This window comes from Pogoniulus pusillus, chromosome 1 (genome assembly GCF_015220805.1).
Source record: "Pogoniulus pusillus isolate bPogPus1 chromosome 1, bPogPus1.pri, whole genome shotgun sequence".
In the NCBI taxonomy this organism is placed as follows: Eukaryota; Metazoa; Chordata; class Aves; order Piciformes; family Lybiidae; genus Pogoniulus; species Pogoniulus pusillus.
The window spans coordinates 48,632,332-48,648,782 of record NC_087264.1 but is presented as its reverse complement, the minus strand read 5'-3'; the positions used below and the strand labels follow the sequence as shown (position 1 = coordinate 48,648,782).

General features: G+C 40.5%; 1 protein-coding gene across 3 annotated transcripts in view; it reads right to left on the bottom strand.

Moving 5' to 3' along the window:
• The window catches only part of DGLUCY (D-glutamate cyclase), a 59,317-nt gene that overhangs the window by 29,851 nt on the left and 13,015 nt on the right, over positions 1-16,451 (bottom strand). Inside the window, exon 2 of one of the 3 annotated variants that reach the window (XM_064151641.1) lies at positions 2,722-2,833. The exons of the other annotated variants lie outside the window; for them this stretch is intronic. Within the exon in view, the coding sequence (XP_064007711.1) occupies positions 2,722-2,824 (103 nt within the window). The 5' untranslated portion in view covers positions 2,825-2,833. The remainder of the gene's footprint in view (positions 1-2,721; positions 2,834-16,451) is intronic. 3 annotated transcript variants of the gene reach the window in all.

The following is a 16,451-nucleotide window of genomic DNA, read 5'->3' as shown; positions in this document are numbered from 1 at the left end:
CAAATCTCAGTGATTTCTAATATTTCTAAGTAAAACCCTAGAATTAATAGAACTGTTACACCTTCTTAACTTGGAATTAACTTTGATTTAAAAGATTGTTGACTGCTACCATGTGATAGCTTCAAAAGATATTGCCTTTTTGCAGTATCAATAAAGGAAACTCATATTAATTTACTTAGCAAAAAATGATTTTCTAAGCAGTAGCAGGTAGTAACAATGGTATTTTAATTATCCTGCATGTAAATGCCAACTGTTCAAATGCAGAGAGGAAACCTGAAATAATGTCCATGATATATAAACCCACCAATTTACAGTCCCTGTCTCATGTATTGATACTGTCTTGAAAAGTTATTTCCATGTCTGATATCAGGTGGGGAGTAAAAGGCTGCATATAACCTCCTGCTAAAATACTACAGTAGTCTGTCAGCCAAGAGGCAGTCATTTAACAGAATCAATGATCTGCCTCAAAAGGTTGTACAAAATCAGCCAAATCTTACTCTTGACCAAAGCTAACAGAGAAACCAGAAGATAAATTTCTATCCCTGATAGGAAAATGCTAAGCAAAGGCTGAGGTAAGCATGTATTTGCATACCAAATGTGCCCACAAACGGCTCTGTGGGGAATACTCAGCACGAAACCTCATTTTATTGCTAGAAAAAGTTACTAAATACAGGAACAGTTTCTTGCTAAAGACAGAAATACATTTTTGTTAAAATAAACATATTAAATTTACCACTGAAAAAAAAAGACTACCTTCAATTACCCCTCAACTTCATTCCTTGCCATCCATGTGAAATCCACAGGCACTTTCTACTTTGCTGGTGATATTCATGAATTCTTAAAATTGTGACTTTAATAGGAGCATTCCACTCAGACAACACTGAATTTAAAATACTAGTCACAGCTGACAGACTGAAACTGCAGCTAACTTTCAGGGGTTCTGTAAACTCAGGCAGCCTCTTCTCCCAGGCAACCAGCAATAGAACAAGGGGACACAGTCTCAAGTTGTGCCAGGGAAAGTATAGGCTGGATGTTAGGAGGAAGTTGTTGGCAGAGAGAGTGATTGGCATTGGAATGGGCTGCCCAGGGAGGTGGTGGAGGCACCATCCTTGGAGGTTTTCAAGAGAAGACTGGATGAGGCACTTGGTGCCATGGTCTGGTTGACTGGCTAGGGCTGGGGGATAGGTTGGACTGGATGATCTTGGAGGTCTCTTCCAACCTGATTGATTCTATGATTCTAACTCTTTGACAACTGTATTGCTCTTTGAGATACCTCTCTGTCTATCCTTACATTCATTATAGAGGAAAGGAGGCTTTTCCCTTCCCGTGTCTATTTAAGTATATACATGCACTATGTATCCATCATTATGTATGTACTCACAAGCAGTGTTAGTGAAGCTAGGCATGATGATCAGCCCATGCATTAATTCAACACACTCATGTCCCAGTTCACAGAAGATTAGAAAGAGCTTTCAACTTCTACAGTGAATGACAATGAAGGCAGTCAGAAATACTGATTTCGCTTGTATGTCACCCAACAACTAAGGTAACTTTAAGATTTCTGAGAAATTCCAATGACCTTAGTTTTTGCAGGCTTTGCATAAGAGCTGTATGCTCACGCCTGCAAGTCTGAACATGTCACTGAGAGGGTCATTGGAGACTGGAATGGGCTGCCCAGGGATGTGGTGGAGTCGCCGTCCCTGGGGCACTTCAAGGCAAGGTTGGACGTGGCACTTGGTGCCATGGTCTAGCCTTGAGCTCTGTGGTAAAGGGTTGGACTTGATGATCTGTGAGGTCTCTTCCAATCCTGATGATACTGTGATACTGTGATGTTTTGTATACAAACAACCCTTCTAAAAAGTGTTCAAAGTGTAAAAATACATTTGGGGTAAGCTGCAGGTTATTGACATGATAATATGTTTTCCATTAGCATTTCCCCACTAATTTAGTGATGGAAAAGAAAATCGTAATTTCAAGACATACTCTGACTGTATAAAATGACTCTTAATATCCTTATGTTATAGAAATGCTAGTACACACAGCTTTGTTGCCACAGTATTTTTAGTTGTGTTGTTACACTTTAAAGTTGATCAGAACAATGACACAGCCTTCTCTGCTTCTCTCCGCTATGAGAGGCGAGACAGAAATAAATTCTCCAGCATGCATCCAAGTATAGAACTACTTCTTCCCTCCCCCTTATAATCCCCAGTCTTGTTGAGTCAGTAATTTCCAACTTCTGCAATAAATGAAGTACAAACACACTTCTGTAACTTTACAGCTCTATTTCTTTCCCAAAGTGTATCCAGTGTCCCAAGTAAAGCATGGCCTGTGTGAAGAACATGAGTATCATTCTAGAATCATGATAATAACGTAAGAAAAGCCAGGTTTGGGTCAATGTTTTTCCAGTGTGTTCTGCATCTGTAATTTCTAAGTGGCATAGCAAGGAACCGTGGGATGCAATGCAAACAACTGAAAACAAAGTCCATGTACTTCACACTGGCAGCATTTTCTCTGATGTAGCTTTTCGATTTAAGAACAGTCTCAGGTGCTTACAGTGTGATTTCAAAAACAACCAAGTGAGTTAAGAAGTTAAGTCCATTTAACATTTTCTTCTGTTTTACTTCTGTGCTTTTGATATTCCTACAGTCCTTCACAAACAAGAAAAGAAAACACAGAGCTATGAATCCAAAATGGAGTCACTTTTGCATTTAGAGCTCTTACCTTCTGCCATTCCAGAAGTATTACTAATACTGAGTCTGTTGCATCGAATTGTTCTTCTCAGTACGTTGGGAAGGAGAGATTTCAAGCCTTTTGTCAAAAACATCTGTTCAACCTTAACAAAGATAAAATGTGCTTTGTATAATTATTATTATTATTTTTGACATCTTGAATGTGATTTGCTGGAGAACTTAGCTTAACTCTCCTCCTTATGCTCAGTCACAGTTGTTATCACTAAGAAATCCTGAATTATAACCCGAAAGGCAGATCAAAGTCAAAAGGTTACTTCACTGATGTTTTATGACTAAATGCAACTGAAACTTTCAACAAAGCAACTAGAGACACACACCTTTACATATGGGATAAAATGCAAAGTTCTGTTGGCCTGTAATGTAAGAAACAGATTTGTTTCCTCTCTGATAAATATTAATTTTCCAGAGTAGGCACTTTCTCAACATTTATTGTAAGTCTAAACCAGCAAAAAGCATGAATGGATTAAGGCTGTCAAGCTTCATACTGTAATACTACTTCTCTGTTCAAAATGTTTTTAGACAATTAGCAAAGCAACCTTGTGATAAATGGAGAACTACACTCTGAAAATGTCATTTTCACAGTATCACCAAGGTTGGAAGAGACCTCATAGATCATCAAGTCCAACCCTTTACCACAGAGCTCAAGGCTAGACCATGGCACCAAGTGCCACGTCCAGTCCTGCCTTGAACAGCTCCAGGGACGGCGACTCCACCACCTCCCCGGGCAGCCCATTCCAGTGTCCAATGACTCTCTCAGGGAAGAACTTTCTCCTCACCTCCAGCCTAGATTTCCCCTGGCGTAGCTTGAGGCTGTGTCCTCTTGTTCTGGTGCTGGCCACCTGAGAGAAGAGAGCAACCTCCTCCTGGCTACAACCTCCCCTCAGGTAGTTGTAGACAGCACATTCTGCATGTATTATACCCCTCAATTACAAATTATGTAGAAGTGAATGTCTCTGTGGCTATTCTTCCATTGGCAAAGCCCATATGTTTAAGTTTAGATATCTAAGTCACTTCTCATACAGTCTGGAATGGGAGCAAAGATAATGACCCTAATTAGAATCAATGTCTCGCTCTTTTTGGATCTTTTGGAGATTGAAAGTGTCTTTTTTCCTGCATTGTAGTCAAAATTCACACCATTTTCCACTCAACCTAAACTGCCTAATAACTAAAACCAGTTTATTACATTATTAGGAAAAAGTAAAAGATAGCTCAGGGCAAAATAATAACTTGGCTGCTGAGGATAGTATCATCGGTCACTTTAAAGAAGAGAAACCAAACTATTCTCCAAGTAATCAAATTACCAACCTCCAAGTTCTCCCTTAATTCAGAAGCAGCCATTCTTGATGTCATTCATAGCATATAATAAACCACAGAAGCTGAGCTGCTTTTTAAAAAAGATGGCCAGTAAATGAATGTACAATGAGATGTTACAACCTTCTAACAGAAGTTAACTTTTTCTGTTAAAGGTACACAGTTTTTGTGTTCTATGACAGTACAAACTTTTGCTCAAGAAGTAGAGTGAAATGTAAGTGAAATGCTTTCGTGGAAATGAATAACTCTAAGGAATTAATTCATTAACTAACTTCAAATGAGAGCAGTCACACATTCTTACTGAAATTACACTATCATCACGGGGTGTCTGTGTAAAATGTTTCCCAAAACTTAAAGAATTCTGAGAAGTTAAGATGGATGCACTGAAATTTAAGCTTTGTAAATATTATTCATTCTCAAATCTTTATATAATATTGTCAGTCAAAAGAAATCAGTCTGGATTTATTTTTTTTTCCCCTGAGATCTAACTTAATACTTTCTAACTCCTCTCATCTTTTCTGCTTTTACATTATCCCTCTATATGGTCTTCATTACAAAATCAGGAATGGTTCCAAATACACACTTTAAAGATAAAAAAACCCCTGGATTTAGAAATGTAGATGAGCTCTAATTCAGGCCTATAAGTGCCAGTTTAAGAAACATTATTGATTTGTAAAGAGAGTTTCAAATACCAGTCTTGAACTGCTCGTTCAAGATGTTTCAAATTAAATACAGTGATCCAACAACAGCAGCAACAAAAACCAAACAAAACTCCCCACATTTATTCATTAGATTGAGATTGGTTTTCGCCTCTACCACCAATCATTTTTTCTTTCTGTTATTTTCCTGTCTTGTGTTTCTATAGCTTAATTCATGTACATTTTGCATGATCTAGAATATTGCTTCATCAGATTAATCTTATACTCTTATCTCAGTGAGTAAGTGTGCTAGTTTGAAGCTATCTGGAATGTTTTGGTGAGAGGGATTTGATTATGGGCTGTGAAGGGGAGACAGTGGTGGTGTCTGCTTCACTCATGGGCTTGCTGAGATGTATGGGATCAGGAACACAAACATAGATGACACAGTTGCTGTGTGTCTCTGGCTGCCTGTACTTTTCTCTCTAACCTGCTGTCTGTGTAGCTAATCCTTCTGAATTCGACCCTCCTTGGTTTAGTTGAGTGGATAGGGCTGGTGATAGGTTGGACTGGATGATCTTGGAGGTCTCTTCCAACCTGGTTGATTCTATGATTCTATGATTCCTGAGCATCTTTGAAAGCATCTAAATTATCTATAGGAGCAATGCCCTTAAGAACTACTAAATTACTTCGATTTGAAACACATTCTGAAGTTTGGGAAGGTAGTTTGGGATAGAAGGTATCTTCAGCCTGGTTCAGCCTTGGTTTGGTGTTAAGCAAACCTGACTCTCCCCTCATAACCTGTGTGCCTAGAAGCAGAGGTGGAAGTTTAATAAGATTTTATAACAAAACATTTAGAGCTCCAGAAGTTTTAGGTTCATATGATAGCAAGTGTTTAACAAGATGCAGTACCTTTCCTTGTTCTATCACTTAAAGATTCACTAGCTTCTATCTTTAAGCCTTGTCTGGTAACAAGGCTAGTTACCATATAGCGAGGTAAGAGTTAAATATTCAACAGCAATGCTTGGGAAAAGTGACCAATACCATCCACCTTTGCCAAATAATAGGCAAGCCAACATGAAGCAAGAAAAATGCAGTTCCAGACAAGATTTAACAAGAAGGTTACCAAGTCTTTCAGGTGACTTGTATGATGGATAGAGTAGCTTCTTTGCACCACAGCACTGTTTGCATGTCCTGGACTATTTCTTGTTTCCTCCCTCTTTCTTTCATCTGTAGTGCGCCTCCATCTCTGCCTTTTTGCTCCCTGAGTTCAGACTTCACAGTATCACAGTATCACCAAGGTTGGAAGAGACCTCACAAATCATCAAGTCCAACCCTTTACCACAGAACTCAAGGCTAGACCATGGCACCAAGTGCCACGTCCAGTCCTGCCTTGAACAGCTCCAGGGACGGCGACTCCACCACCTCCCTGGGCAGCCCATTCCAGTGTCCAATGACTCTCTCAGTGAAGAACTTTCTCCTCACCTCCAGCCTAAATCTCCCCTGGTGTAGCTTGAGGCTGTGTCCTCTTGTTCTGGTGCTGGCCACCTGAGAGAAGAGAGTAACCTCCTCCTGGCCACAACCACCCTTCAGGTAGTTGTAGACTTCTATGTCTGTAACTCCAAACCTTCACAATATAGGAGCTTTGATGCCTTCTCTCTTCTTACAAGTTTGTTTTTATGTATGTGCTTGCTGTGTCTCTCAATTCAAACTGTCTTGCAGTTTTCAAACTTAAATAAACCAAATAACTTAGCTTCAGAAATGATAAAAGACAATAAATGCTCAAATGTTTTCCTAGACTTGTTTGATGCAGAATCCTCTGAACCTCTGTAGATACATTCCTTTTGAGAATTATAGATAGGCTTGGATTAAGCATAGTTATTCTAATTATTTCCTCCTTAATTTTTGATGGCAGAACCACCAACTGGCCTTGCAGAGTTATGTATCTACCTTAAATGATTGATTGAGCTGTAGTTTATAAAATATTTTGCAGTCTGCAGAGCATGATCTCTTTTGAGAAAAAAGAAGGAACTGCAGGAAATGGAAGATTTTATTTTTAATTCCTTAGAGCTTTCAAAATTAAAATGTGAATCTCTGAATGTCACAGATATTTAGATGTGAGCACAGGTTCCTTCTTCCAGGCCCACACTGTGAATTATTCACAACTAGCCAAGAAAATGGAAAAATGTCATTTAAGTGTCAGAAAGATTATACTTAGAGATGCAGTAGGTGTGTCCATACTGCTGTGCTAAACTACACCAGGTAAAAATGAATCAAAAAATGATAGAACCCAAAACTATTAAGACCTCCTTAGAAGTGCCAGGTGACTGCATCACCTTTATGTGTCAAGAAAATGAATGAAATAAAGCTAAAAACATCCAGTATTTCTGTGGTTTTACAAATGAATCACTGGAGAAAAAAATAGCCTGTTAAAACTACCTCTGATAAGAGTAACCAACAAATCAGTTTGAAAACTGCAGAAGTGTTGATACCAGTTTGGAATATCACAGATTATAGGTATGTTTCTCCTGTGGTACTGATCCATTAATAAGAACATGATTTAACATGGTGAGTTTTCAAAAAGTAACCTAAAAACTTGCTCACAAGGGGCCCCAGAGACTTGTGAAATACATTCTTGTATTGTCTACATCACTCCTGTCCTAGTTTCAGTTTAAAGTTTGATAAGAGGAATGGGTGGTGGCATGTACAGGTTCATTGGCCAAAAAAGTGCAGAGGTCACTGCTCAACACTGCTGGGCAGGGTTTTATAGATATCCTCACAGATACGTAACCCAGAGCTACAGCTGTGTAACAGGAACAAGAGTAGCTTTAAACACGATCCAGCCCACAGGCTGCTTCTACTGATACATAATGGAAACAGATCTAATGTAATTATAGGCTAACAAACCCTTTGTGTGCTGTGCCTTGCCCTAGTATGAATAGGGTTTGTTAATGTAAACATGGTTTAAAATGACTTGCTGCTTAAGCATCAAGATGATTTGAAATGTGGCCAAGTGACGTCTGTGAAAAGAACAAACTTGTCTGAAAATGTAATCCGTTTGATTTTCCAACTAGGTCTCTTGGTTATACTTGTGATGTTTTAGCTGAAGAATCAATTAATGACCTTTTTTTTCTCCCCATCTGCTATGAATCATTTCAAAGCACAGAAGTGCTTTGTGTGTTAGTCTGAAGAGGAAGGGCTTTGTGTGTTTTCAGACAGCGGCTCATCTAGCAAATTAAGATTTATCTCTGCATTTGAAATAAAGGGTCTCTGCTTTAGAAATTTATGCACCTGTAGATGAGAACTGCAAACAGGAATCTAAATCAGTTTTCATCAGTGTTCTGCCTGCTGTTTAAGGCAGCCAACCTGTGTTTGAGGTCCTGCAGATTATATCACTGTCAGAAACGGATGATCAAATCAATGTATCTTTGATGCAATTCCGTTTACTTGCAAAAAAGAAGACATGCAACATTTAGTTTGTTCCAGTGTAGTAAGCACAAGTAACAGCAAGCAATTACAAGTTCCAAAGCAGCCATTTCACATTGTGCTGGGTGTTAATGCCACATACCTTGTGCAGGCTCCCTGAACTTCCACCACAGCATTTGTGTTATTTCACACAGCTTCTGCTCTGGGACAAAATAAATGGTTTCTCAGATGGAGAAATATGGACAGATACTAGAGAATAGTTTACACCCAGGGCTTTGCCCTTGCATGGGCACAATCAGTTCAAGATCTCATTTGTTTGGGCTTTTCTAGCCTGCAAAGGATGAGGCCTCGTGAATCAACAAGTCTTCCAACCCCAGGGTTATATCCTAATACCTGCATAGCCTGCCCCATCGTCTTACAAAGACACAGTCCCAGCAAGCTTCAGAACAGCTATCTTGTTTATGAGCACCTTTGGCAAGATACAGTACACCAGTAAGAGGAGACAAGGACCATGACTGAGATGCAAAACCACCACTTTCTCGTGTTTGACTTTGCTGACAGGAACATTCACCAGCTGCAGCAAGGCAGTAATGATCAACCAGAAGTGTATTTCATATGAGATGACAGGAAGTGCTTATTTGACTTCAAGAAATTGAAAAAAGAAACCACATGAGATCTTTAGAATTGTTCCACAATTTTCTGGGCTGTGTCCAGCCACCAGTTCTCTGTTTTGGCCTCTTCTGTCACTGAGACAACCCATGGATGCAGAAGTCACAGTATCACAGTATCATCAGGGTTGGAAGAGACCTCACAGATCATCAAGTCCAACCCTTTACCACAGAGCTCAAGTCCCTGCCAATAGGCCACCAATGCTGGTCTCTTGCCCACCACCTGAAGCAGTACTGCCCAGCTGCATATTGGAGACAAGGCAATGAGCAACAGCTGGATAAAAATTCCTGAAGTGAGGAAAACTTTTCTTCTCAACCTCACTTATGCAGAATGCAAGTGGAAATCCATAAGACAAAGTAAAGTACAGTGACTTGCCCTGCTTTGTTTACAAGGCAGCAGCCACAGGTGGTTATTTTGATAAAGTATGCTACCACCTAGGTTACACCCAGACACATCATGCATGGTCACAGGACTGGTGGCATACCCATTCCTTCCAAGGAATTCCATCTGGAGGTAAGCAGGTGAGTAGTGTACTGTTCCCTACACACTATAAAAATAGTGTTATGCTCCCCAAAAACCATAGTAGCTCCTACTGGTCATTCAGGCTACTCTCAGGACTGTGTCATTTCTTTTGGGTTTGCCTCTGCCTGCAGGTGCTGCAACTGCATTCAGCACTCCTTGCCAAGCAGTTCTCAGGTACCATCACTAAAGGAATGATTACAGCCTATGTATTTACAAAAAGATGGTTTTGAAATATGAATGTCTCAGTAGGCTGTGTTTGAGGAACCTCCAGGGAATTGGACTTCTCCAAACACTATCAAGCACAAACATCTTTGCCTCTACAAATACCTCTGACAAAGAATCGTAGAATCAACCAGGTTGGAAGAGACCTCCAAGATCATCCAGTCCAACCTAGCACCCAGCCCTAGGCAATAAACCAGACCATGGCACTAAGTGCCTCATCCAGGCTTTGCTTGAACACCTCCAGGGACGGTGCCTCCACCACCTCCCTGGGCAACCCATTCCAATGCCAATCACTCTCTCTGCCAACAACTTCCTCCTAACATCCAGCCTATACCTACCCTGGCACAACTTGAGACTGTGTCCCCTTGTTCTATTGCTGGTTGCCTGGGAGAAGAGACCAACCCCACCTGGCTACAACCTCCCTTCAGGTAGTTGTAGACAGCAATGAGGTCCCCCCCGAGCAAGCTAGAATGTTGTGGTAACAGAACTAGATAACGGGCAGTGAAATGAAAACAATTGATGTCAACTTCTCTCACAGTCACGCTGAGAGCTCTGGGAAGAAGAAGTAAACTTTCTCCATTTTGTCTTCTCTTCTGCCTCTGCCTTCAGACCTGGTCACATCTCATTAACCTTGCTCCCACTAACCTTGCTCCCTAACCTCTTGGCTGCACCTCTCTTCTTCCTGAGAACTGGGGTAAGGTTGAGAGGGCCGGGGGAGGTGTTGGGGTGGTTTGAAAGCCCCTCCTGGGGACTCAGGTTTCTGGGAGGGGAGTTGTGCTTTTGTATTGTTTATCCTTTGTATATTTCTGTATATAATTGTATATAACTGTATATATTGTAAATAGCTGCTTGTAAATTCTGCTAGCTGTAAATAAATTGCTTCATCTATATTCCCAGGGTCCGTCTGAGTTAGCTGGGGCAAATACAAAGTGTGGGGGGGCGGGTAAGAGCCCAAACCATCACAGTTGTAGACAGCAATGAGATTACCTCTGAGCCTCCTCTTCTCCAGGCTGAACAAGCCCAGCTTCCTCAGCCTCTCCTCATAGGGCCTGTGTTCCAACTTTTGTTATTATGCTGCTTCCTTCAGCTGTTACTCCAAGAAGTACTATAAACTGCTTGAAAGGTCTGAGCACTATTTCCATGATGGAATTCTGTTTTAAGCAGTGTTATTTGATTAACCAGGTTAATCACTACAACACTGAGGAGTAAGTGTAGATACAGTGCTGTTAGTGACTGTGCTACGTGATGACAAATGGCATATGCTTGGACCACTATCTTATTGTGGAGCCTCCATGCTGCCCACATGTTAATCTGCATGGAGGATGCCTAGGCAGCTTTGTTCTGCAGCACCCATTCTGACTTGGAAGGTTCCATGAATTTTCAAGTGAGTTATGGCTGCATTACTGATTTTGTTACTGCATACCTGACAACTATGATACTATGTGGCAACTGTAGCTGACAGGGTGATCTGGAAACTGCCCTTGATGGTCTGTTCAGTGCAGCCAGGCACCTGCAGACGCATTTGCACTCTGCCTGCTAGAGTTCAGAGCCCGACTGACCAGCATTAGTTTTGATGCAGTCAGGCTATCCCACTGGTGTGACTGCTGTCACAAGCCATCACCATTGGTGGCAGCAGCACTGTGGCTATGCATATAATGCATGGTATAAGTTTAGGAACTGTGCTAGTCTTAGGCTCCAGTATAGGTCATGTGAAGAACTTCTCATGTATGTTCCTGCAAGATGCAGTTGGTTCCTGCAATATACAGTCTGGTTACTGACTAGATCAGCTCTTTGTTGAGTACATGCTGTCACTCAGTTATTCAGTGGCTTACACCCTACACTAATGTCTTCAATGGAGTTACAACAGAGTGAATGTCTCAAACAGCAGCCTTCACAAGCCAATTCAGCAGAGGAAAAAATACAGTTAGCTTTCTAGCTCTTAGAATTAATCCTGAACTTTTACTGCTTTTCCCTCTGTTCTGTGGGTAGAGAAAGGTCTATCACCCTCATACCTTTTATTGTTGGTTGGTTGGTTTAAATAACAGCTCAGTGCTAAAAAAGTGACTCATAGTGCTGCAGCATCAGGTAGCTGACTTGAAAGAGATGTTAATGCCATCATACTGATTTTCATTACCAAACAAAAAGAAGGTAAGGGCTGAAAATATCTTATGTATCTATCACTTCATGTTATACTTAAAAAATATAAGTAAGCTATAGAGCTTTGTGTACCTTGGTGTGCTCTGCTTGCAAAATTCCCTTTTAATACATATTTGAGCTCATATTTTGTAGCTATTGCTACTTTCCGTTTATTTTTTTTTATTCAGGGCTTTGTTCTCAGATACAGTTGAGGTAATATGTGTAAAACCTTGTTTGTCTCAGAGCATAGAGTTAAAAGCCACAAATGTGTAACACTTCTATGAATACAAATAACAGAGATAAGTAGTCCTATTGAGTTCAAGGACAGATAAAGTGCTTAAACGTTTGCTGTTTTGTACTTCATTTGCTTAAGTGTTTGCACAGAAGCTGTATACTACACACAGATAAGAAAGATGTAGTGGAGAAGTTAAAAACAGAAGAAGATATAAGCAATACATGTGTCTTTTTTTTTTTCCAAAGAGGCATCAGATTACACAGTGTATGCAGTGAAAAAAGATAAGACAAATGAGAGGCACTCAGCAGCTTCTATTAATAGGCTCCAAATCTAAACAGACAATTAAAATAGAGCACTCAGATTTGCAAAAACTCAACTGTGAAAATCTATGTGTTTTGTTTCCAGAAGGTTAGTCAAATGTGTGGGGCTCTGATGGAGTGGGAAAGCAAGTAGTGAGTTTGATTCAAACCAAGGCCTATTGAGTTTATTTCTCTTTTAAAATCATTTGTATGAAGACACATTTTTGGGATCATCTAGAATTTTGAAAATAGAGTGAATATTTTGGGTTAGTATTTCTGGACAGAAAAGGACAAATCCACAAAATGGGTAATTGCCCATCTACCTAGAAATAAATACAAAGGAAAATAAGTAATACAGAGCAAGATACCTCATATGATATATTGCTATACTATACCTGTCAGGGAATATTTTCACAGTATCCCAGTATCACCAAGGTTGGAAGAGACCTCATAGATCATCAAGTCCAACCCTTTACCACAGAGCTCAAGGCTAGACCATGGCACCAAGTGCCACGTCCAATCCAATTCATAATATGCAAAGATGGAAGAATATTATCTTTTGAACACAGGCTGAAGGTGTTTCTTACTAAAGAAAGAAGAGAGGGTTTTAATTAGCTAAAAGGATCATGAACAAGCATCAGCTACTAGAATCCTCTACGATTTCCAGTTAGATTGATGGAGAAGTAGAAGGCTGCTATTAACAAAAGAAAGGTAATTGCTACTACTAAAACATTTGAAAAAGTGATGGTAGATAATGATTTAAGAACTCCATTCTCTACTTGATAGATTTCTCTAATGGAACTCTCTATTCTCACAATAATTGTCAGTGTAAATTAGCTGAGTTTGACAGTGAAAGTTTGGTATACATGGCTAACTTTGGATACATTAAGCACTTCAGACTGCAGATATGTAAGGTATAAAATCATTAAGTCCATGAGAAAATTGTTAGGCACTTAGTGCCATGGTCTGGTTGACTGGATAGGGTTGGGTGGTAGGTTGGACTGGATGATCTTGGAGGTCTCTTCCAACCTGGTTGATTCTATGATTCTTTAAGTTCTCTGGAGCATGAAAATACGTGACTGGAAAGAAGCAAGATTTCTTTCTTGACATAAAAAATATAGTTTACCAGAAAGCATATAAAAGAATACGAAACCATACATAAAAATTAGCAAATCTGTGTCCTCCTGAGTTTCAGAGATTGTGAGTAGCTGCTGCAGGAATAGCTTTGCTGCAACTGCAACAAGAGAGTGATTTCCCATTGGAATGGGCTGCCCAGGGAGGTGGTGGAGTTGCCATCCCTGGAGGTGTTCAAGAGAAGACTGGATGAGGCACTTAGTGCCATGATCTAGTTGACTGGATAGGGCTGGGTGCTAGGTTGGACTGGATGATCTTGGAGGTCTCTTCCAACCTGCTTGATTCTATGAAACAATAAATATGTGGTGGGTTTTTTTTTTTCCCATGTTCTGGAAAGCTTAAAAACTAAGCATTCTGAGCATATCCAGCTTCAGTTTGGAAAATCTTACACAATATTTTCCACTCCTTTTGTAGAAGGACATTTTTGTGATCAGTACTTGGTTAAAAAAAAAAATTAAAAAATTGTGCATACATAACACATATGCCTTTGTTCTATGGTTGCTCATATAAACCAAACTGTTCTCAATTAAAAAGAGTTATTTTGAGAATGCATAAATTTCACAGAATAAAAGATAGTCCAAAATGAGTATCTTACAGTTCAAAGAATAGAATGATCTGTATGTGACCTTTCCATGGTTACCAAGTATACAAAAGAAAATAGGCAAACCAAAGTGTATAAAGTGGACCTTGTTTAGGATATCATCTAGGTCTATTAAAAACAGCTACAAATATATGCATTTCTGCTACTCAATTCAGTGACTCTGGGTTTAGGAGCTCAACAGAAGTTATGCATCTCAAAAATGAACAGGATTAGAGAAGGTACTGTGCTTACAGATGACTCATTATGTTGATGATAGCCATGTATTTTTAGTGGAAAACTAACTTCTGACCTTTATTGTGCATACCAGCTCCTGCGAAAAACTGAAGCTTTCACACTTTTCAGTTGTGCTCTAAGAGCTTTCACCACAGCAAATTCATGAGACATTTGGGGGACACACCTTTTTGTTCTCAGTCTGCATATAGCTCAGCACGAAGGAGAGTGAATCTATAGGAAGGCCACATCAGCATTACTGTACAATGATGTAACCTCTTAGCTGCACTGAATACTCATTCTGTGACTGCAAGCATAAGTATGTTTTCAACTGTAGGTGGAAATGTCTGCTGAAAATTACCTCCATACTACCAACAAAATAATGTTTATAATTAATTTTATTTATTTATTTATAAAGAAATCAGAATATAGTTGTCTTCTTTGAAACATAAATAGTATAGGTCATAGAATCATAGAATCAACCAGGTTGGAAGAGACTTCCAAGATCATCCAGTCCAACCTATCACCCTGCCCTATCCAATCAATTAGACCATGGCACTAAGTGCCTCATCCAGTCTTTTCTTGAAGACCCCCAGGGACGGTGCCTCCACCACCTCCCTGGGCAGCCTATTCCAATGGGAAATCACTCTCTCTGTGAAGAACTTCTTCCTAACATCCAGCCTATACCTATGTCATGTCACCACTGGGATATTTACTGCATGAATACACGGACTTAATAAGTAGATGCAAGCCAGGCAAATAACCAGGAAAGACAAGAGATAAGCCTCTTCAAAATAAATAGCTAAAGATTAACAGTGAATGTTCTATAACCAGGGGATAGTAAGAGTATTAATCAAATGGGTAGGCAGGCTTTGTTTAATGGTTTGGGTTTATTTTTATTCTAGACAATAAGACTCCAGTATTTGCCACTTTTAAGAATCTCAAGAGGAGTCAACCAAATCAATATGGCTAAAATATTTTGAATTGTACCCTAAATCTTCAACTAGTTAATAGGAAGAACTGTGAAGCTTCAACCCAGAAAGGTAAAAGCAAGTGATGATACGCAGAAGCGCAGCTTGTCTTGCTACTATGATGATAACATCCTTGACTCTGTGACTGAAGATGAATGTTGGCTGCTACTGTAGCAGAGGCAAGAGTCAGGGGAAGGCTGCATGCCTTGGGTGCATGGGTGGGGCAAGAAAGCAATTACTTCTGCAGAGAGGCATCAGGAAGATTAAGCAATTGTTGCCTTAGAGAAGGAATGATTACTTTTTCATGGGATATCTTAAGTCAGAAAGGGTACATACATGAAGGGCTACAGAACGCACGGCCCTGGTCTGCCTTGAAACACAACATTAAATAAGGGATTAATACTTGCTCTGTGTTTGTCAAAAGGAGAGAAAGAGTCACGATTTCTGCACAAATCCCCTTCATCTTGTCCCTATATATCCATCCAAAGATAGAACTCCAGGACTACAGTGGACTCATGCCCGTGTGCCCAGGTGGCCAGGAGAGCCAGTGGCATCCTGGCCTGCATCAGGAATGGTGTGGTCAGCAGGAGCAGGGAGGTCATTCTGCCCCTGTGCTCTGCACTGGTTAGACCACACCTTGAGTCCTGTGTTCAGTTCTGGGCCCCCCAGTTTAGGAGGGACATTGAGATGCTTGAGCGTGTCCAGAGAAGGGCGACGAGGCTGGAGAGAGGCCTTGAGCACAGCCCTACGAGGAGAGGCTGAGGGAGCTGGGATTGGTTAGCCTGGAGAAGAGGAGGCTCAGGGGTGACCTTATTGCTGTCTACAACTACCTGAAGGGTGGTTGTGGCCAGGAGGAGGTTGCTCTCTTCTCTCAGGTGGCCAGCACCAGAATGAGAGGACACAGCCTCAAGCTGCACCAGGGGAGATTTAGGCTGGAGGTGAGGAGAAAGTTCTTCACTGAGAGAGTCATTGGACACTGGAATGGGCTGCCCGGGGAGGTGGTGGAGTCGCCGTCCCTGGAGCTGTTCAAGGCAAGATTGGACGTGGCACTTGGTGCCATGGTCTGGCCTTGAGCTCTGTGGTAAAGGGTTGGACTTGATGATCTGTGAGGTCTCTTCCAACCCTGATGATACTGTGATACTGTGATAATTGGTATTTTGGTACATGTCCAAAACAAATTACTCTGTCTTACACATAAAGCAAACCAGTACCTGATGCTTGTCCACTGTCTTAAATCACATAGCCTTCTAAAGAAAAATGTAGTTGCACAGTAGAGCAGTTGAACCAATTTATTATCTAGAGACTTTGGAAAATAATGAAAAGCATCTCA